The 21,595-nt window shown below is 51.7% G+C and overlaps 2 protein-coding genes across 3 annotated transcripts; one reads left to right on the forward strand and one right to left on the reverse strand.

Annotated features, from left to right (window-relative positions):
• Nucleotides 1-291: 291 nt before the first annotated feature.
• Ppm1m (protein phosphatase, Mg2+/Mn2+ dependent 1M) lies at nucleotides 292-8,721 on the reverse strand. 2 transcript variants are annotated; one of them, XM_076918037.1, is made up of 13 exons: nucleotides 8,624-8,721; nucleotides 8,198-8,360; nucleotides 6,658-6,734; nucleotides 5,092-5,463; nucleotides 3,570-3,693; nucleotides 3,180-3,434; nucleotides 2,631-2,743; nucleotides 2,227-2,311; nucleotides 2,016-2,134; nucleotides 1,767-1,830; nucleotides 1,431-1,538; nucleotides 1,154-1,305; nucleotides 292-805 (listed from the first exon to the last, which is right to left on the reverse strand). In XM_076918037.1, the coding sequence occupies exons 6-13, from the start codon at nucleotides 3,312-3,314 to the stop codon at nucleotides 661-663; spliced, it is 921 nt and encodes a 306-aa protein (XP_076774152.1). In that variant the 5' UTR covers nucleotides 3,315-3,434; nucleotides 3,570-3,693; nucleotides 5,092-5,463; nucleotides 6,658-6,734; nucleotides 8,198-8,360; nucleotides 8,624-8,721; the 3' UTR covers nucleotides 292-660. The 2 variants fall into 2 exon arrangements, with proteins under 2 accessions (XP_076774152.1, XP_034340331.1); XM_034484440.2 differs by lacking the exons at nucleotides 5,092-5,463; nucleotides 6,658-6,734; nucleotides 8,198-8,360; nucleotides 8,624-8,721 and adding an exon at nucleotides 4,600-4,942 and having other exon boundaries at nucleotides 517-805.
• Nucleotides 8,722-8,768: 47 nt separating this feature from the next.
• On the forward strand, nucleotides 8,769-20,493 carry Twf2 (twinfilin actin binding protein 2). The gene is made up of 9 exons (XM_034484642.2): nucleotides 8,769-8,933; nucleotides 12,335-12,412; nucleotides 16,693-16,871; nucleotides 17,254-17,349; nucleotides 17,794-17,898; nucleotides 17,999-18,124; nucleotides 19,184-19,334; nucleotides 19,454-19,575; nucleotides 19,933-20,493. Exons 1-9 carry the CDS (start codon nucleotides 8,909-8,911, stop codon nucleotides 20,098-20,100), a joined length of 1,050 nt encoding a protein of 349 aa, XP_034340533.1. The 5' UTR covers nucleotides 8,769-8,908; the 3' UTR covers nucleotides 20,101-20,493.
• The last annotated feature ends 1,102 nt before the right edge of the window (nucleotides 20,494-21,595 follow it).

Consider the following 21,595-nt stretch of genomic DNA (forward strand, 5'->3'; position numbering starts at 1 on the left):
AGACTAGCAGCCAGGATCCAGGCAGTTACAGCCCCGACAATGGTGAAGACTTCTCGCCCATTTTACTCTACAAAATGTATCTGGGACCTGTGCCCTTTACAGGCAGAGAGCAAGGCAGGATCTGAACAGGTTTAAGGAGCTGTTCTCAAGGTGGCTGATCCAGCCAGGCACACACTTTTAATTCCAGCGCTCAGGAGGCAAAGGCAGGCGATCTCTGAGTTTGAAGCCAGCCAGGTCTACATAGCGAGTTCCAGGACAGCCAGAACTACATGACAGAAAAGAGAAAAGAAAAAAAATTAAAATCACTTTAATCTTAATTAAATTAAGCAAATACTAGACTGCTCAGAGGTTTCAAGAAGGTGCCTTGTGTGGATGGACGGTTAAATGAGTAACTTGAGATTTCACGAGTTGGAAACAAGTGAGCTGCCTGCTCCCCAAGGCTTCTTAGTGCCCTTAACCTTATCCTGCAGAGGAGCCAGCGCTGAAACCACATGCTATAGAGTAACTGCCGGAGGAACGCTACCAGTCCAGAAGGTGGGACCTGGTGATCATTGAGCTGTGGCTTGGAACGCGCCAGGCAGGGCCTGCTCTTGGCCACAGTGGGCATATGCTGCGTCTGCGTTGGTTCTGAGGAGGTTCTGGAATGCAGTATCTGAATCCTCAGTGGCCACTGCCCTCTTGGGCCTGACTGTGCAAAGGAATCACGAACACGGAGACATCATCGTAGGACACCTGCCCTTCTCCGGTGGCACCACTGTCCTTCCCTTGGGTGTTATGTATCAGCATTTTGGCCAACTCTGAGAACCTGCAAAGACCACCCTGCAGATGTAATTTGGATACAGAGCAGAAGACCAAGGCTAGCCCTCCAAAACGTAATACAAAGGGTAGGACACCTGGGAGACCCCATAAATGTGAAACTGTAGAACAAGTAACAAGCCTGAAAGGGCCATAAAGTAGATTATCAACTGGACTTGGGTTTTTTTTTTTTTTTTTTTTTTTTTTTTTTTTTGCTCATATCCCCTCTCCCTTGGGAAGCTTAAGAGAGCCCTGATCAGACCACCTGCCCTGAGTTAGTCGTCTTCACAGCTGAAACTACTTGGTGCTGTTGCTAGCACCAACCCAGGTCCAGTCAGGTCTCCCTCAGCTACAGTACCTGTGTGGGTCGTCCTTTTGGTTCCCAGTGAGGAAGCTCCGCACAAGCAGTGCCACCTGCTCATTGGACAGGACATCCCAGAGCCCATCAGTTGCCATGACAACCACATCATCCTCCTGCAGTGCCAGCTGGTCTACATCCAGCACAGTCACCTGCAAGTTAAGCCTAAGAATCCTCCAGTGTTCCCAGCTCCTGCCAGGTTCATTCTCTGTCTGCCTCTCTGGGCTGGTGGAAGCTAGGGTGGGCGACACTGGGGTGGGCGACACTACTTTGTCACCTGTGGGATGGAGAGCAGGAAGGGCTTGAGCTGGATGTTGGTGTCCAGAACTCTAAGCTGATGGTCTCCCAGCCCTCTGGAGACAGCCAGCGTTCCCAGTAACCGAGCCTGAGGCAAAGGAGGAATGAAATGATAGTGAGCTTATCACATGTTCAAGGACAGGCTCTGCAGAGTACAAGGAGGGAAATGAACAATGGCTTCTAGGGGAGAAACCTCATGAGGGAACGGACCCCAGGATACTAGCCACAGCCACTAGCAAGGTGCAAAGAAGCTCCCATCTTCAAGGACCAACTAAAGAGGGGTTCTTGGGAGGTGTCGGGGAGGGAGACCACTGACCTGCCTACCCTGTCCATGAATCAGTGGATACTTGAGATCAGACTTTTCCACCTGTTTGTAGCTCCTGCAGGAGCAGACCTAGAATCAGCCAAAGACCTACACACTACTGAAGCTTCCTTCTCCCATCCTAAAGCCCAGCTACCAATCGTTCACATGCCCTCCTTGCCCAGGTAGGACTGCCTCAGACCACACAGGTGAGCCTGAACCCCGGACCTTTTCCGACCATATGCCCTTATCCCATCAGCTCACCAGCCTCTCATGTGATGATCCCTGAACAAAACCTTCTGGCCCAAGTCATCCCCCTTCAGCCGACGTGGGAACTCCAGTCGGGTGAACTCACCAGCCAGGAGCTCAGGATAGGTAAAGGCCTAGGTGGGGGAGGCCACTTTGAGATCAGGCTCCCTCTCAGGGCCCTATATGGTCTTCTACCCAGAGGGGGTCCCCCTGCCAAGGGCACTACCAGCTGCTGGATCCGCTGCCGCTCTGTTTCTGGGGTGAACTCAGAACTCAGCAGCCGTATCTCGTCTCTCCGCACCAAGATGGCCCTAAACAGGTCAGAGGGAGGGAAGAGCTTTATGAAGTAACCTCCATTTTGGCCACTGTGATCCCTTGTTCAAATCCCTCTGGGACTCTAAGACCTACAGAGTAAAAGGTACAACAGCCCTTTCACATGGCATCAACAGCCCCTGCCTGCTTTGGCATCATTGTCCACCCTGATAGTTGGCTTGGCTATGCCAAGTACAAATGCATCTTGGTCAGCCAGTCCTCCCCATGTCTAACCCTCCTTTTACTGTCTTAACCCCCCACCCCCACCCCCGTACCCTCCTGCCCACAACCCTGCCTACCCTCCAATGGTCCACTCACCGGCTATCCCCAGCATTGGCCACATAGAGCTTCCCCCGCAGGAACACAGCCACCAGGGCTGTACAGCCACCCACCTGGCCTGAGGCCTCCAGCTCTCTCCCAATCACATCATCCTGGAGCAAATCAAGGTTGGTATAGCTACGGTCTAAACTTGCCACCTACTCCAGTCCCCCCACCCCCCACCCCCGACTTCTTACAATGGCATTCCCACAAGCAGGCCTACACATCTCAGCTCTAAAGCTTGGCCAGTAACTCTTGAATACCTCGTAAAGAGAATTACACAAAGGAAGTGTAATTCAAAACAGGAAGAGAAACCACCTCCTACACTGAGGACCAACAGCATGTACAGGTGAGCAGTTAGCACACAGAAGGAACTAGATACATGGGAGGGGTAAACTGGAGACCATGGGGCTATTACTGGGAATGAAGCAATCAACACAACCTCTCCATAGTCCAAGGAATGGTGACTATGGTGGTGTGCCATTATACCCTGGGATTCTTTAAGTCCCTAGAGGGGAAATGTCCCTTCTCCCCATAGGCCCTACTCACACATTCCTGGAAGGCGTTTTCCAGAGCCCCAATCACCAAGTCTTCTGCCCGGATCCCCTTTTCCTCCACAAACTGGGGGTCACTGGAGCAGACACAGCGGCCACTGAGGTGCATGGGGGGCTGAGTGGCCATCATGCCTTCAACCACAGCCTCCAGCTGCCGGCGAAGGCAAGAGTGCAGGGTGTTGGCCGCCAAAATAGCTGCAGCAGGTCCACCATGCCCGTCAAACAGTGCCCAGTAATGACCTGTCAGGAACTGCATAGGAGGATCTGTGTCAGGTACCACATGGCCCAGCCTGCGCCAGGATATGAGACAGTAAGGCAGGAAGAGTCTCTACCTGCACATCCTGAACCCAGACTGAAAGCTGGAACCAGACAAGGATGTACTCACCTCCTCCGGGCACACCGTCAGCCACTCTTGGTCTTCTTCAATCCCAAACGCACATCGCCGGATGCAGAGCTTCCCACAAGCAGCCTGGTCTTCATTGAATTCAGATTTCTCTGCATTGATAATCCTGAGGCCATGAAATCAACCGTGATGTCTCATCTATGTCATTGTGGGCACACGGAGACTCCACTTGGGACAACTGCTTCTGGGTGCTGTCCCTGACACACTTGGACAACTGTGTGTGTGTGTTTGTACGGAGGACAGAAGTGGCTTAGTTTTTGAGGCAGGTCAGTCTCTTACTAATTCAGCTAGAATTCCTGGCCAACAAGTCCAGGAGTCTTCTTGTATCTGCCCCCAGAGTGCTGGGATTACAGGCCCCAACTGCTACACCCAGCTGGTTTTTTTTTTTTTTTTTCTTCAAATACTTTTTTTTTTTTATTTATACAAGTACACTGTAGCTGTTTTCAGACACACACCAGAAGTGTGCATCAGGACCCCGTTACAGATGGTTGTGAGTGAGCCACCATGTGGGTGCTAGGAACTGAACTCAGGACCTCTGAAGAGCAGTCAGTGCTCTTAGCCGCTGAGCCATCTCTCCAGCCCCACACCCACCTTTGTACAAGGTTGCTGGGGATCCTAACTCCAGATCCTCATGCTTGCTCTGTAAGCCATGTAACTTTTCTAACTGTTCACTGGCTTGCCCCTTTAGAGTGACTGTGCTGGCCCAGGGTTTGGGAAGTCCCACCTCAGTCCTAACCCTATCCCACAGAGCATAGGCCAAACCCTGAATGAGTTCCAGAGGCCAGAAGAAAGGAGGGTCCAGTCCGGTGCGAGCCCTCCTGGGACCTCCAACCTTCTCAAAACAAATGTAAAAGTGAGGAAAAAGGAGGAATGCTGTCAAGCGTCCCAAGGGTGAGAGGTCAAGAAGAAAGTTAGCATGGATGTGCACACCCCGTCGGTTTTCCAGGTCAGCACAGAACCAGACGGGATTAGGCAGGGGGTCGGGAGGGAACTCGGGGGCAGGGACACTCACTCGGCGTAGCCTGCGTTCCAAGGCAGCGTGCGGCCCCGTGCTGGGCTGCGCACTGGCCGGGCATCCGGGCGGCGCGAGGCATCGGTGGCACCGGGGCTGGAGCCGGAGCCGCGCAGGAAGCGGGGCCGGTGATAGGGCACCGGGCTGGAGCGCGGCCCAGCTGGCCGCGGCTCTGGAAGTGGACCCCCGGGGAGGAAGCGGCGCCGGAACCAGCCGGCGGACATTGCGTGGCGGCCGGGGGCTGCCCGCGCACAGCGGGACGCCAGGGTCCCGCCCGCCACAGAGAGGAAGCGGGCCTAGGGGTGGAGCCTGGGGTGAGAGGCCACGCCCCCTCCCGCCCATCCGCCCCAGTGTGTGCAGCCAGTTTATTTGGCCTTCTGTAAGAAGGGAATGTGGTCACGTAGCCCACTTTACAGGCAGGATAACTGAGGCCTAGCGAAGTGAAGACGCCTGCCTGCGTCAGAGTACCACTGTGAAGGCACAAAGGCTCACCTGCACCTGTGGGACTTGATCCTCTGAGAGGGGAAGCCCTTCCCTCTACTCTAGGAACCGTGGAGAGTCATCCAGAATGAGTGCTGGGCAGGTGCTATGCAGAGCCTCATCCTTGTCCTCCTATCGATGGTCTTACGCAAGGGAACGGTATGTCCTTGCAGATGTGAGGCCGACATATTGAGTAAGAACATGTTCAAAATATTCCAGAGTTCTGTTCACCCTGGTCCTCCTCATCTTCAGAATTCCGTTCCCAGAAATCTGCCCCTACAGTTACGATGGCTTCTCGCCTGGACAAGATCCTCCCTGGAGTGTGAGTGACTGGGAATTTAAGAAGGAGTGTAGTTCCTTTCTCCAGCTCGTCGAAGGTGCAACCTTGGACAGAGGGAAATGAAGAATTTCACCAACCTCTCTTTTGTTTTGAGAAGGCGCTCACCATGTAGCTAGCCCAGGCTGGCCTGGAACTTGCTGTGTAGCCCAGGCTGGCCTCTGCCTTTTGCATACTACAAATACAGGCAAGCGTCATCGTTCTGGATCAGGATCTCTCTCTCTCTCTCTCTCTCTCTCTCTCTCTCTCTCTCTCTCTCTTTTTTTTTTTTTTTTTTTTTTTTTGGTTTTTCGAGACAGGGTTTCTCTGTGTAGCCCTGGCTGTCCTGGAACTCACTCTGTAGACCAGGCTGGCCTCGAACTCAGAAATCCGCCTGCCTCTGCCTCCCAAGTGCTGAGATTAAAGGCATGTGCCACCACTGCCCAGCTCAAGATGTCTCTTAACCCCCTAGGTAGCTATAAATATTGGAGGAGAGCGCCTGTCACTTTTTGTCACCTAAGTCTAGGTGCCCCTCTGCAAGGCCACAATTTCCATTTCATAAGGGAGGACTCAGGCCCACAGAAGGGAAGTGTTAGATGCCCAGGGTTTCCAGTATGACAGTGTAGCTGAGTCAAACCACCCTTCAAGCCGTTTCAATTCCTCTTGTCTCCTCCAGGAAACCAACTGAAAATCTCTAAGACCTAAGGATGGATGGATAAGGCGTTCCCTACCTTTGGCTCTGCTCCTAAGCCCAGCCTAGTGCTCAGTAGGCCTCTCTTCCTTTAGTCAGTCAGCCAGCAGTTCCTCCAGTCCAAGGAGGAAGAGTCTTAGGAAATAACTGCACCCTAGTAACTTGGGGTGGGCATGGCTAACCTACTGAGCCCACCCAGTAACAGCCACACAGTGGGCATAGGAGCATAAAGGTAATAGAGGGTCTGCTGAGCACAGATGATAGGTAGTGTGCCTCACCCAGCTCTGACTGGGTACAAAGTCTGAGAAAGTTACAGCCAGGCACTCCTCAGCCCCAAGCCCTGCTTGCAACAAAAGAGGAGACAGATACATATGATAATTTGGTACAGTTTCCTTAGTTACTTTAGTTCTTGCTGTAACAAAGTAACTGCAAAAAGCAACTAGAGGAAGGACTAGCTTTGTTAAGTCCCTCACAGCAGAAGCAAGGCAGTCAGGAATGCAAGGCAGCTGGTCACGTGTGAGAAGAGGTGACTTATTGTTCAGACCCCACCCCACAGCATGGTGCTACTCACGTTCAGGGCTGGTCTTCCCTCCTTGTTAAACTATTCGGGTGCAAATGCCCTCACAGACAAGCTCAAAGTTTTCACACCTAGATAATTAATTTTACAATCAAAATCAATCAACACACCGTTTTACATAAGCTGGCATAGCCCACGTACCCATCCTTGATGATCACAATTCTTGGAAGTTTTCAATTTTTTGCCTACCGGTAAATAAAATTCCAAATACAGTTCAGTTTTCATTTATTTAGTGATTACCAACAGGGCAAGCAGCTTCTTATAGACTTGTGGGACAGTATCTATCTTTGTCTTTGTGGGTGGCCTATTTCCTTTATCCAGTTTTCTACCTCACCACCTTTTTAAAACCTCTTTCTTGTTTGTTGACAAAGTCCCATATAGCCCAGGCTGGCCAGGAACTCACTATGTAGCCTAAGCTAATCCTGAACCTTTTCTCCTTTCTTTCTTCCTTCCTTCCTTCCTTCTATTCTTTCTTTCCTTCTTCCTATTTACTTACTTACGAGACAAACTCTAACTCTGCAGACCAGGATGGCCTTAAATGCACGGAGGCCTTTGCTTCCTTAGTGCTGGATCATAGGCATTTGCCAACACACCTGATCATGTAGTGCTAAGGATTGAACCTAGGACTTCACACGTGTCACATGTGTCATGCATGTTAGGAGAATGTTTTATCTGCTCAGCCATATCTCCAGTCCAAGGATGTCATCTGAACTAATTATTGCTTGAGTTCTCTCACAGATTTGTTATTTGTGTGTGTGTGTGTGTTATATACATATACTGTGTGTGTTAGGGTGCGATGTGGAAACCAGAGGTAGGTGTCAGCCAGTCAGCCATCTTCCTCTATTGCGCGTGCTCTCTCTCTCTCTCTCTTTAGATTTTGTCTTTCCCTAAAACTGGAGCTCTCCATTTGGCAGTGTTGGCTGGCTAATGAGCAAATGACCTCCAGGTAGGTACTGGCCTGTCTCCTCAAACTCCCTCTCCCCAGGTCCCTATGGTCTCCCTGCACAGTCCAGGCAGGTAAAGCCAAGTTTTTCACTCTGATGTCGGGAATCTGAAATTATATGCTTACACAGCACTTTACTGACTGGGCCATCTGTTCAAATTATTAATTTACCTAATTTTGTTTTTTTTTTTAAGTTTTTATTTACTTCAGTAAAAAAAAAATTTTTTTTTTTTTTTTTTTTTGGTGTCTGGCTGTTTGGTCCACATGTATCTATGTGTACAATGTCTGTGTTTAATCCCAGGAGGCCAGAAGGAGCTGTTGTGACACGTGGGTGCTGGGAACCAAACTTGGGTCCTATGCAAGGGCAGCTAGTGCTCTTAACCCCTGAGTTATCTGTCCAGTCCCATTTATCTATTCTTTAATAACAAGGTCTAGGGCTGGGGAGATGGTTCTGCAGTTAAAGAGCACTAACTGCTCTTCGGTCGTTAGTAAGGGCAATAGAAAAGGCTGCTGGGGATGGAAACAAGCTTAGGAAGTTCCTCAGACTGAGTTTCAGTCCTTCAACCACTGAGTCATACTTAGCACATGCACCTTCTTTTTGGAAAACTTTCCTCAGCTCTGCTAGGTCACCTCGGTCTCTCCTTACGTATTCCACCCAAAATTCACTTCCTCCGTCACTTTCTCAGCGTTGGGCTCCAGCCACCACAGACACGGTGCACCTGATGACTGATAGAAGATCAATCCAGGCTTCCACCTGAGAGGAAAGGCCTGAGGATCAAGAACACACGAACACACACACACACACACACACACAAACACACCACGACCACACACGAGCGCGTGCCCACCTACACCAAGACCACCTCACCATCACAAACTGGTGCGCCTGGATCGGCTCTCACTCCCAAACCTCCTCAGCGGCAAGCGCACAGTCCCTCCCACGCCCAAGTGCGGAACCGCACACAGACCTCCAGGATCGTGGCCTACAAGTGACCATACACACACACACACACACACCCGGGGCCCCTCCTTGGCCATGAAGGTGGTAGCGGCCCGGCACTGAGCCATCCCGACCCCGGCGCCCGCTGCGCGCACGCGCGGCACCAATGCCCGCCTCTGTCGGCCTCGCCCTCCGGGGGCGGGGCGCGTTGGGGGCGGGTCCTGCGGCACCGCCCGGGAAGCTGCGCGAGGCTCGGCGGCGTCGCCACGTCCTCCGGAGCTCTGAGTCCAGGCGAGCCGAGTCGAGCCGGGCCAGGACCAAGCGGAGAGCTCCGACGGCACGGGCGAGCCGAACGCTGAGCCATGGCGCACCAGACCGGCATCCACGGTGAGGGCGGATGGAGGGCGGACAGGGGCTCTGCCGCGCCGGGTCTCCACGCTTGGTCCCTTCATCCTCCTCTTCCTTGTACCCTCCGGGGAAGCTTCCTGTTCTCTTTTGCAGCCGCGAGTCCCTGGGATGGACACGTCTTGGGGGAGAACAGACTGCTGTACATACCGGGCAGTGGGTGCACATGGATGCACACAACGAGGGTGGAAGTATCTTGTGTACCCAACTGGGGGCGGATGTGCCTGTGTGTACTGGTCTGGGTATTTTTGTTCTTTCCTGGAGGTGGGGTGTACCCGGATGTGCACATCTGGAAAAGTGTACATGCGTGTGCACATGTTCTCAGTATATAGTCCTGTGTGTGCACATCTGGATGAGACTGGGTTATGCCTGTCCAGGCTTCTTCGTGTGCATGCACTAGTGGCTGGTTTTGAACACTCCGGGTTCCATCTCAGACATCAGTGTTTCCTAGCATCATGCCCACAAACTGTGGGTGTCTGCATGTGTGCACAGTCCAGGCACATCTCAGTATGTGTGTGTTAGCATGGGTGCTTGCAGGGGTGTCTTATGACTGACATGGCTTGTGTGTATGTGTGGAGAGGGTATCCTGACCTTTTCTCCTTTCAGGACCTCTATACTCTTGCAGACTAGGTTGGACAGAAGCTGGACTAGAGCCCTCCTTCTTACGTAGAATGGGGAGAGTTGCACATCTGACCTTGGCCTCTGACTTCTTCCGTTTTCCATTGTGATCTCCCTCTGCTCCAGCCAGGCCTGCAAAGTCCCAACTTCAAGCTGGAAGCAGGGGAAAGGGTCAGGATTCAGACTTTATAGGGGAGCTCGTGCCTCCACCCTCAGGCACAGGAAGCTTCTACAGCCCAGGGTGTGACACCTGCAGCCCCCTCCAGGGCCCCAGTTTCCTCCTTGGAGAGACTTGAGAAAGAAAGCAAGAGCTGGGAGTCAGGTATTTTGGCCCTACCTGGTGTCAGTGTCCCCACCTATTACGGGCCTGAAAGGGCTGCTTCCCTGGCCAGTAGGGAAGGCCAGGCTGCTTGCCCAGACAGCTTGTTGGTTTGGCCATCAGCCACTCCTGCCACCACATCATGATCCCCTGACCAGGGCCACCACCATCGACCAGCCTGACTGCTGGAATCCCTGCTTGCGGTTGTGGCTACTTGGTGGATGCACAGCCCCAAGAGGCTTTCTCTGGCCCTGCCCCATCCCCATCCTGTTTGTCCTGAGCATGCAGGGACCTGGATCAAGCCTGGTCAACTTCTCCTGGAGAAGGAGGGGCAGGTTTCTTGAGTCACCCCCAAAGTGGGGAACTGTCAGGGTAAACTGCTGCCTGGCCTGCCCCTTCCTTCCTCTTTGTCTGGTCTGAGCTGCTGCCTCCAAGTGGGAGGAGGTGCTACGAAGCTACTCCCCCCCATCCCCCCCACTCTCCCACACACACTGCTTACAGATCCTGTGGCCAAGGTTCTACTCTATCCCTTCATTTCCTATGAAGTGAGGCCAGCCCAGGGGAGCTTCTTGAGCTCTTGCCTATGAGGATGTATACCTTTTGGGTCTGTTGGAGGTGGCAAGAAAGACCACCATGGAGGATCAGGTGCCAGCCTTGGCCCGGCCATAGGAGTAGGCCTGTTGACCTCAGAGTGGGGCCCAAGGGGGACAGTAACCTGAGGCTCGCTAGAGTTGGAGGTGGGCAAGGTGAGGGCGGGGAGGCATGAATCTTTGATGAGGGAGGCTCAGGTGTCTCAGGCCTGGCCTTTAGATTATTGATGGTGACTGGGGAGGCATTGGGGTGGGGTAGGAAGAGATGTCACTTTCCCTGCTGGCTTTTCAGTTTGCCCTGGTAACAGTAGAAGGGGTTTGTCAGCCTCTCCCTCTGGGGAGCTTCTTGGGCCTCTCTCTCAAGGTCTACGCAGGTAAGAGCAATAAACCATAGCTCCCTTTAGATTAAAAAGAAAAAAGTGCCAGTAAAGTCCAGTTCTCAGCTTTCTCCCTTTTACTCCTCACCATGGGCCTTTGTGTTTGAGGGAATTAGCTGTGTTTTATAGATGAGGTTGAGGTTCAGAGAGGTCAGGGGTCACACAGCTAAGGGGAGCTGGGGCCCCAAAGATCAGGCTTAAAGCTTCAGGCATCTGCTCATGGTTAATCAGTTGTGCATACCCAGTGGGGCTGTGTCCCCTTGTGTACAGTACCAAGCCATGCTTCTGTCCTCAAGGCTTATTAGGCTCAGTTAGGCCCCTGGCCACAGAGTGACCTTCCTGTCTAAGGTTCAAGCCTAGGTCACCCTGCAAGGAGGGGAGCACCTGAGGACAGACTTAAGAGTTTGTTTACCTAAAGCCCCTCCACCCCGCCCCTAAGCTGCCCATCAGCTGTCCAATCCAAGGCCTATAAATACTCTGTGATCTCAATTCTCCAACTGTGTTCCTGCCGGGGTTCTTCTGACCCCTGGCAGCCCCAAGGTCATACTCACCCAGAGACTCAAAGCAGGTCCCTTACACACTTGGACTGTGTCTTCTCTCTCTACCACCACTAGTGGAGCTGAGATGACTCATGGTCCTCTAGCTCTGACCATGGTCCTCACGTTGGCACTGTGTCCTTGGTCATCAGTCACCTTCCATCTCTGATGCTCAAATTCCAAGATGGAGTCTTCTTCCTAGGCACCACTCCTGCTTCAGGTAGCCTTCCTTACTGCCTGGTGGGTAAGGCTTTATTGCCTCTCGATAGGGCTATGTTTGGGGCTAGTGGCCCCTCTTTTGGTACAAACTGGCTGGGAGCTTGAACTACAAGTGCATTCATGTAACGTGCAAATTTATGTTTCTATATTTTGTTTATCTTGCCTGTACACATTGGTGTAGACATACTCTGCAGCTGTGTCTGCTGCCTGTATGTGTGTTGGCAATCCAGGATTGTATCTGTGTGTGTGTGTGTGTGTATGCACGTGTGATTGTGTGTGCATATACTTGTGCATGCTTGTATGTGTGGGTGTGTATGTGGTGTGTTTGTTTGAATCTCTAGACGAGATTCAATTCTTACATTGACCAGCTGAGTGGGTGTTGAGTCGCTGCTGGATCACCCTAGTGTCCAGGGGCAAGTGGGTGCCCTTCATTCTGGCAAGCCCGGCTTGTCTTAGAAACTGGTCCATCTTCAAGTGGGCTGTCTCATTCCTGCCTGTCTTTCCTGTCATCAGAGCTATCCCAGCCAGCAGGCTGCCACTCCTGCTAGCTAAATTTGGGAGCTTATGTTTAGTGGCCATCTCAGGTTCCCAGTCACATGGGGAAACCATATTTAACCCACTTCCCAGCCTGGCCACCAGACCCCTCAGGACACCAGCAGACCCAAACTCTTCCCTGCCCACTCTGTCTGCTCACCACCAACAACTATGTTTCTTGTGCTTATAGCCACAGAAGAACTAAAGGAATTCTTTGCCAAGGCCCGGGCTGGCTCTGTCCGACTTATCAAAGTCATCATTGAGGACGGTGAGTCACCCCCACGGGCTGGGCCATGGGATGGAGGCTGAACCTAGTCGCTTCTGGGGATAGGAGAGATGAGTATTAGGTTCCTTCTGGCCCCTTTCAGACCTCAGTTTCTCCATCTGATTGGATGAAGCTGTTCACAGAGGGGCCTCATTGGAATCCTGCAGTGGGGGTGGTGGACACCCTGTTGCACAGAGTCCTATCCTGTAGTTCTGTCTGATCTCAGCCTGAGGCTATGTGGCTTTTGAGATGAGCCTTGTCAGAGTGCTGGGCTAGGTAGGTGGTAGGGGCCAAGTGAGCCCTACTGTATGTGTGTTGGGTGTGTTGGGTGTGTTGGGTGTGTGTGTGGGGGGGTGTGTGGTGTAGTGTGTGTGTTGTATCTGTATGTTGTGTGTGTGGTGAGTGTGTGTGTGGTGTGTATGTGTATGTGGTGTGTGGTAAGGGTGTGTAGTGTGTGTGTGTGTGTGTGTGTGTGTGCGCGCGCATGTGTGTTTGTGTGTGTGGTGTGTGGTGTAGTGTGTGTTTTGTATCTGTAGTGTGTGTAGTGAGTGTGCGTGTGGTAAGTGTGTATGTATATGTGGTGTGTGTATGTGGTATGTGGTAAGGGTGTGTGTAGTGTGTGTGTGTATGTGTATGTGGTGTGTGGTAAGGGTGTGTATAGTGTGTGTGTGTGTGCATGCGTGTGTGTTTGTGTATGTGGTGTGTGGTATAGTGTGTTTTGTATCTGTATGTGGTGTGTGTGGTGTGTGTGTGCTAAGTGTGTATGTGTATGTGGTGTGTGGTAAGGGTGTGTGTAGTGTGTGTGTGTATGGTGTGTGTGTTGTATCTGTATGTTGTGTGTGTAGTGAGTGTGTGTGTGGTGTGTATGTGTATGTGGTGTGTGGTAAGGGTGTGTGTAGTGTGTGTGTGTGTGTATGGTGTGTGTGTTGTATCTGTATGTTGTGTGTGTAGTGAGTGTGTGTGTGGTGTGTATGTGTATGTGGTGTGTGGTAAGGGTGTGTGTAGTGTGTGTGTGTGTGTGTGTGTGTGTGTGTGGTATATGTGGGGTGAGCAGGCTGGACCTGGCTGGACCTGGCTTGGCTGTTGGCTGTAGGAAAACTGAGATCCCATGGACCTTCCCATGGTAGATGTCCCCAGAATGTGAACAAAGAACGTACATCTTGTTCATTCTGAGAGCAGGATAGAGTGGCTCTGTTCTTGACAGGCCTTAAGCTGACCCTGGGCTCACACTGGGCAATATGAGGGTCTGGGGCTTGAGCCAAGGCTTGAAGTAGAAATATGCAAGGAGGCAGAGGATTTGTCAGAGACTGAGTCAGGTTTGGGGAGACAAGGGGTCCCTCTCCCCTCTGCCAGTGACTGCCTCAGCAGGGAGTGGTATGGAGTCTGGGAGTAGGTGTGGGCCAGACCCTCCAAGGATCCTTCCAACCTTCCCAGTAGTCACACTGTCACAAGCACCTTGGCACTGGACTCCCTAAATGAGCCTAGTGTCCTGTTTACTTTAGCAGGGCCTGCCAGACTCAGACTCCACCACAGGCTGTAGGGGCACAGCTAAGCTGGGCCTTGTCCAAGCTCCTCAAATTCAGATGTCCACAGAGGCTGGGTAGGGGTCCTTATGGGAGGTGATGAGTAGAGATCTCCCGGGGCTCCCCCCCCAAAGAGACTGCTGAGCTCATGGGCCCCCATTTTTAGCCATGTATGTTAACCTCCCAGGTAAGGCACCCCTTGTAGGTGTTTCCCAGAAGCGTAAGGGATCTCTAAGTAGACTCACTCTAATTCTGCATTCCAAGGTTGGGGTACCTGGGAACGCCTGGGGTAGGGGTCTCCCATCTAGATGAGTATGGGTGGAGTTCCTGATTTTTCTAAAGAAACTCAGTTATAGATCTGTTTTTAGACAACCACCACAACAAAAAACTATGTATGCGTGCGTCATCTGTGTCTATGTGGGGGTACGTGCTTATGCATGTAGGCCAAGAGAGGACATCAGATCTGCAGGTACTGGAGTCACAGGCAGTTGTGAGCTGCCTGACAGGTTATGGGAGCCAAGCCCAGGTCCTCTGGGAGAATAGCAAGTGCTTTCCGTTGAACCATGTCTCCAGCCCCAAATTACACTTCTTATATAAAATTCCTTCTATAGCTTGGCATGATGGCTTATACTTATAATCCCAGCATTTGAGAGGGTTGAGACAGGAACTCAAGTTCAAGACCATAGAAACCAGCCAAGACTGTAGAAACTCTTCTCCAAATATAAGAATGAAGCCTTGGGAGGTACAGGTGGGAGAATCAGAGGTTCAAGGTCATTCTGGTTTATTTTTAAACTTAAAGTGTGTGTGTGTGTGTGTGTGTGTGTGTGTGTGTGTGTAGATCAGAGAACAACTTTGACCATATGGATCTCTAGGAGTGAACTCACATCCTCAAGCTTGGTGATAAGTACCTTTACCCTCTCACTGTCTCACGTGTCCAAACATCCTGGTTTAAAAATGTCAACAAGGGGCTGGAGAGATGGTTCACAGTAGTTATGAGCACTTGCTGCTCTTGGAAAAGACCCAGATTCCGGTTCCAGCATCGACCTGGTGTTTCACAACTGTCTGTAACATCAGTTCTAGGGGATCCAACACCACCTTCTGACCTCCACAGGTACCAGACACAAACACGATGCACATATGTAAATCTAGGCAAAACCCTCATAAGAATGAGTAAATAAAAACTTCAAAAATATAAACAACAAAGTAAACTATACTGACAGCTTTCAGTCTTCTTCCCCAACTTCACCAGCCTAGAGCTGCTGGCTTTCAACCCCGATTCCTATCTGAGTTCTGGATGGGCAGGCAAGGAGGCCAAGGCCTGCAGAGGTTGTGATGCTGGGCTTTGTATGTGGAATCTCAGGCAGCTGGCTTAGTTGCCCTATCAAAAGGGCCTGGTGAAGTGCTGGCCTTGCACGCCCTACCTGGGATCACTATTTTGCCCAGTTCTTCCTCTGGGTTGGGCTATGTGACCAAGTAGGTGTATGGTGTCCAGATGAGGTCTCAGCCTGGAACTGTGGTTGGATGACTTACTTGGCCAGAGACATAGTAGGCTTGTCAGGTCCAGACTGGCCAGCAAGATGGCTCAGGTAAAAGTATTTGCTGCCCAAACCTGACAAACAACCTGAGTTTAGTCTCTGCAATTTACAGTGGACCGAGTCCTGAAAGTTGTCTACTGACTTATGCGTATACACTGCGATATGCATGTGCCCATAGTTATATAGGTCATACACACACATACATACACGATGATGATGATGATGGTTGTTGTTGTTAACTAAACCGAGTGACATAGTCCTGTATTTCCAGCACCTGGAAAGCTGAGGCAGAAAGATTGGAAGTCTGAAACCAGCCTGGGCTATACAGCAAAATTGTATCAGAAATAACCACAAGGGTCTAGGATTGTAGCTCAGTTGGTAGAGTGCCTGCCTAGTGTGCACAAGGCCCTGGGTTTGCTCCTTCGCACTTCATAAAGTGGACTTAGTGGTACATGACTGGAACGAACGCCAGCATTTAGGAGGTAGAGATCTGAGGATCAGAAGTTCACGGTCATCCTCCCCACACAGTTCTAGGCCTGTCTGGGCAGCATGAGATCCTGTCTCAGCTAACAAGCAAGCAAGGGAAGGAAAAGGAGCAGAAGCTAGGCGGTGAAGGTGCACACTCGTAATCCCAAGCCCTCAAGAGGCTGATGCAGGAAGGTTATGAGTTCAGCATCAGCTGAGGCCAAATAGTAAAACCCTGCCTTAAAAACAAAAAACAAACAAAAAAAAAAGTTGGCTACTATTGCTTTTTTGCTTTGGGGTTGAAGGCTGAAGCTGGGGGTGGCAGCCTCTTGCTTAGCGTTTTGTCCTGAGTGACATGATGGAGCCAGGCGCTGAGTGAGCAGAGAGCAGGAAGTCGTACAGGGTTAAGATTGTACCAGCTTCCTGTGTGGGAGTTCCTTGAGAGGACCACAATGTTGCTGGCGGGGAGCACACAGCTGGGTTCCTTTGTGTGCTTGTGTGTGCACAAATGTGTGTGTGTACATGAATACAAGCATTTGCAGGTGGGGTGTGCAAAGAAAGCCGCCCGTAGCTGGCACACATGACCTAGTTCATTGGCTCATATTCATATTCCCCTTCATACTTTGGGGGATTTGAAGGGTCACGGACAAGTGGGTTGAAGTGGCTAGTAACTCAGAAGGCTACATCGAGAGAACAGAGGTCCACAGGCAGAGGAGGAGGTGGGATGTGCCACATGGGCTCACCCGGCCTCTGCCCCCAGAGCAGCTCGTGCTGGGTGCCTCGCAGGAGCCAGTGGGACGCTGGGACCAGGACTACGACCGGGCTGTGCTGCCGCTGCTGGATGCCCAAGAGCCCTGCTACCTCCTCTTCAGACTTGATTCGCAGAATGCTCAGGGTTTCGAGTGGCTTTTCCTGGCCTGGTCTCCTGACAATTCGCCTGTGAGTCTCTACGGATCGTTGCCCATCACCCTGCTCCGGGGCCAGTGGGAGGTGGGGAGAACAGATGAGAGACTCTGATCTAAGGAGGCAAGGGAAGTAATGTTAGGTTCTGTCCCCAAACCCTGCAGAGCCTTGTGGTGGGAGCCTGGGCTTCCTAGATCCGTGTCTGTCCAGTCGGCCTGACTCTGCACTGAGTTTGAGCTGGGTGGAGGCTCCCCCTGCTGGCTAAAGCTGCCTCATACAGCTTCGCTGCGCCCCCTACTGGGCGCCTGGGCCCAGTGAGATGACTTGATTCCGTGCCCTGCCTCCCACTTCCGGGACTCCCGTTGGCTCCTAGAATAGCAGCTTGGCCCATGGATCCTCACAGTTTACCCCATCTTAGGTGCGGCTGAAGATGCTGTATGCAGCCACACGAGCCACAGTGAAGAAGGAGTTTGGAGGCGGCCACATCAAGGATGAGCTCTTCGGGACAGTAAAGGTTAGTCAACCCAAGCCACAATCCAGGATGGGAACCAGAGCGTGAGGCATTGTGTGAGGGTCACGGAGCAACTCAGTGCCACGCTCAGAATGGTATAGGAGGGCTGGGCACAGGGATGTACCATAGTGTACCATGTATCATAGTACCATGATACAGTCTTTGTCTAGCATGCATAAAACCCTGGTTTGACTCCCAGCACTCGGGAAGTAGAGACGAGCCGACTGGCAGTTCAGGGTCAGTGTTGGTAGTGTAGTGAGTTTGAGGCTAGCTTGAGTGCTACATAAGATTCTGTCTCAAATTAAAAAAAAAAAAAAAGGGAGGATGGGGAGTCTGGGAGCTGTGGGCTGTGATGCACAGTAGGCTTCTGTCTGTCTGTCTGTCTGTCTGTCTGCCTGCCTGCCTGTCTGGGGTATCCGCTTTTACACCTCTGCTCCTGACCCACAGGATGACCTCTCCTTGGCTGGGTACCAGAAGCACCTGTCATCCTGTGCTGCACCTGCCCCTCTGACATCCGCAGAGAGAGAGCTCCAGCAGATCCGAATCAATGAGGTGTGTGTACAGGACGATGCGGGCTGGGACACCCTAATCTTTCGAGGCTATGACTGGTGTGGGTAGATAAAGCTTTTCTTCCTGGCTGCCCCACCCCCAGGTGAAGACTGAGATCAGCGTGGAAAGTAAGCACCAGACCCTACAGGGCCTGGCCTTCCCCCTGCAGCCTGAGGCCCAGCGGGCACTTCAGCAACTCAAGCAGAAGACAGTCAACTATATCCAGCTGGTGGGTACACAGTCATGCCCAGCACACACAAGCCAGGCACCGTGGGCTCCTCCTGTACTCACAAATGGGCAGAGTCCTGTCCCCATCTCCTGGGCTGTTCTGCTCATCTGCATTGTTCTTAGACTTGGAATGTCGCTCCATTGGTGGGGTGCTTGCCTGGCATACACCAGGCTCTGTATTTAATTCTCAGCAGCAGCACAGAAAACTGGGGGTGGTGCCACACGCTTGTAATCTCTACATTCTGAAGGCAGAGGCAGGAGGGTCAGAAACTCAAAAGTCATCCATACATAGTGTGTTTGTTCAAGGTCAACCTAATCTATACCAGATCCTGTTTTATTTTTTTTCTCTTTAAAAAAAAAAAAAATTAAGCCAGGTGGTGGTGGCGCATGACTTTAATCCCAGCACTTGGGAGGCAGAGGCAGGTGGATTTCTGAGTTCGAGGCCAGCCTGGTCTACAGAGTGAGTTCCAGGACAGCCAGGGCTACACAGAGAAACCCTATCTCGAAAAAACAAACAAACAAACAAACAAAAAAGAAAGAAAGAAAGAAAGAAAAGAAAAGAAAAAAAAAAAAAAAGCCAGGCATTGTTATGCATGCCTTTAATCCCAGCACTCAAGAGGCAGAGGCAGGAGGATCATTAAGTTAGAGGCCAGCCTGGTCTATAGAACGAGTTCCAGGACAGCCAGGACTACACAAAGAAACCCTGTCTTGGAAAAAAAAAAAAAAGAAGAAGAAGAAGAAGAACGTTAAAAAGAACATGCTATTCTTTTCTCCTCTGCCTGCCCCCAGGTCTTGACTACAGTAGTAGCCCTGTAAGCATGTGGCCCGTCCACACCACCTCAGACAGGGATCCCAGTGGGAGCTTCTTTTTTTAGCAGAATTTCAAAGGGGCAGAGTTGGGGCCAGACCTGGAAGGACTCTTTAGAATAACCCCTGCAGCCCAAGGTCTAGCCTTGAAAAGGGGAGGGACCCCAGAAAGAGGGACCCCAAATGCTCTTGCCTGCCCACCAATCCTGCTTCCTAATGGGTACACTGGCACCCTTATACCTCTCCTACTCAGAAGCTGGACCTGGAACGGGAGACCATCGAGCTGGTACACACAGAACCCACAAATGTTGCCCAGCTGCCCTCACGGGTACCCCGAGATGCTGCCCGCTACCACTTCTTCCTGTACAAGCATACCCATGAGGGTGACTCCCTTGAATCTGTGGGTGAGTAGTTAGGACAGGGACTGGGCATGGAGCAGCAATGAAAAACCATTGCTTGGACCTGGTATGGGAGGTCTGCAGGTGCCCCAGCCCACGTGGCATCAGCACTTTGTCCCCTATAGTGTTCATCTACTCCATGCCGGGGTACAAGTGCAGCATTAAGGAACGCATGCTCTACTCCAGCTGCAAGAGCCGCCTCCTTGACTCCGTAGAGCAAGACTTCCAGCTGGAGATAGCTAAGAAGGTACAGCTTGCTCCCAGAGTCCTGTCACCCCACTCTCTATGTGGGGCACTGGAGCCCTATGTCCTTGCAAAACTCATTGTTGCAATATTGGATGAGTGGGAAGCCTAAGGCCCAGAGCAATCTAAGGCACACAGAAGCCCAAGGCTTGGCCACCTTGCCACCTCCATTTCCTTTGTCTGGTGGGGAGGAGGCTAGGAGAAGGTGACTCAGGCCAGCAGGGTAACAGACCCTGCATTGTAGATCCTGTGGTGACCTAAGAGAAGGCAGATATCAGGGGTGACTCCGGAAGTAGGGTTTCCTAAGAGTGGTATGTGTTGGCCCTCGGTGTAGTGGTGACTTCTGTCTTGACCCATGCAGATTGAGATTGGCGATGGAGCGGAGCTGACAGCCGAGTTCCTCTATGATGAGGTCCACCCCAAGCAACACGCCTTCAAGCAGGCATTCGCCAAGCCCAAAGGCCCCGGGGGCAAGCGAGGCCACAAGCGCCTCATCCGGGGCCCGGGGGAGAACGGGGAAGACAGCTAGGTGTCCGGACTGGAAACAGGGCCGGGCATGTGGACTGCAGGGTTGCCACCCTGCCACCCCTGGACTTCCTTCCTCCCCAGCCTGGGCTCTAAGGATTCCTGTGGGACAGAAGGGCAGGTGGCTGATACATTTGCTCCTGTATCTGAGGGCCTCTGGACCAGCACTTTGTGACCTCGCCCTGTCACTGTCCCTGCCTCTCATCTGTGTGTACAGGGTGGCTGGGGAACCTCACCCTGGCACAAACCTAGCCTCCAGAAGATCTCATGCTGTGGTTCCAGCCCAGTCCAAAAGCCTTTGGCTACAGAGGGTGGGGACAGTTGGCAGGGGCCAGATGTCACAGGAAGGGATGGTTGAATGCTGTATTTTGTAAAGAATAAAATATTTTTAAATCAATACTGAGCCTGACCCTGGGAATTGGGTGCCTTTGTCTGCATAGGTGTCCTTTCACTGTTCAGAGGGGGTCTGATGGCCTCCTGGCCTTAGGTATGTGGGAGACACTTTGAGTGTAAAGTCAGAAGCCCTACCCATGAGGTTATGGAGATCTGGGTGTCTGTGTTTCCTGTGGTTGCTGTGACTTTACCACAAACTCAGCGGCTTAAAAAAGTGGTAGTTTGAGCCCAACCTGAGCAGCATAGCAAAACCCTGTTTGAAAAACACAAAAGAAAACCTTGCAGATTTATTCTTACAGATCTTGAGGCCATGGTGCACACAGAGCTGGCTCGTGGCAGAGTTAGCTGTGTTCTTAACTCTGAACTAGAAGAACCAGATTCTGCTAATCTCGGCTTCCATGGGTTCCTGCCTCAGTCTGGAGTCAGATTTTCCCATCTTTACTTTTTGTGACTGAGCTCAGACTCAAGACAGTCTTCCTGCCTCGGCCTCCCAAATGCTGGCTGAACCAGCATGCATCGCCACACTGGGCTTTGTGTCTTATTCATATAAATGGTAGGGTGGATTTTTGAGATGGAATCTCATGTACCCTAAGCTGACCTCAAATTGCCTATGTAGTTGAAGACAATCTTGAGCCTCTACAGGCCTGTGCCACTGTCCTGTTTATGGAGTATCAGAGATCAAATCCAAAGCCTTGAGAAAAGCCATGAGCTACATCCACAGTCCCTGGCTCTGCTTTGTAAGGAACATTTTACCCTCCAAGCTTTCTGTCCCCATTCCCCCGGGCTAGCCTGGAGCTATCCTATGTATACCAGGCTGGCTTCAAATTCATAGGGAGCCACCAGCCTTCTGCCTCCTAAGTGCTGGGATGAAAGGTGTGTGCACCGCACCTGCCTCCCACCTCTCCAGTAAGGGCTCTTCTAGCTGGGGTTTCATGGCGCTGAGGCACTGGTGGTTATTCTAGAGACATGTATCTTGGGGTCTCCAGTCCTGTGTGTTCTTGATCCCAACCCTCACCCCTCTCTGGGCCTATTTTCCTGTTCCCAAGGGATGCAGGGTCGTTAGAAGTGAACAGCAGATCGCCTGGTTCATGAGGAGTCCCTTAGCC

The sequence above is a fragment of the Arvicanthis niloticus genome, chromosome 21 (genome assembly GCF_011762505.2).
Source record: "Arvicanthis niloticus isolate mArvNil1 chromosome 21, mArvNil1.pat.X, whole genome shotgun sequence".
Taxonomy (NCBI): Eukaryota; Metazoa; Chordata; class Mammalia; order Rodentia; family Muridae; genus Arvicanthis; species Arvicanthis niloticus.

Bases quoted from the DNA above. Each gene is read 5' to 3' on its own strand.
- Ppm1m (XM_034484440.2), bottom strand. From the start codon at position 4,823: ATGTCCGCCGGCTGGTTCCGGCGCCGCTTCCTCCCCGGGGGTCCACTT. The intron at 2,744-3,179 runs GTGAGTAGGGCC...GATTTGCTCCAG, and splicing joins AAAACGCCTTCCAGGAATGT to GATGATGTGATTGGGAGAGA. The intron at 2,135-2,226 runs GTAGTGCCCTTG...TCCCCCACCTAG, and splicing joins GGCAGCGGATCCAGCAGCTG to GCCTTTACCTATCCTGAGCT.
- Twf2 (XM_034484642.2), top strand. From the start codon at position 8,909: ATGGCGCACCAGACCGGCATCCACG. The intron at 17,350-17,793 runs GTTAGTCAACCC...CCTGACCCACAG, and splicing joins AGCTCTTCGGGACAGTAAAG to GATGACCTCTCCTTGGCTGG. The intron at 19,335-19,453 runs GTGAGTAGTTAG...TGTCCCCTATAG, and splicing joins TGACTCCCTTGAATCTGTGG to TGTTCATCTACTCCATGCCG.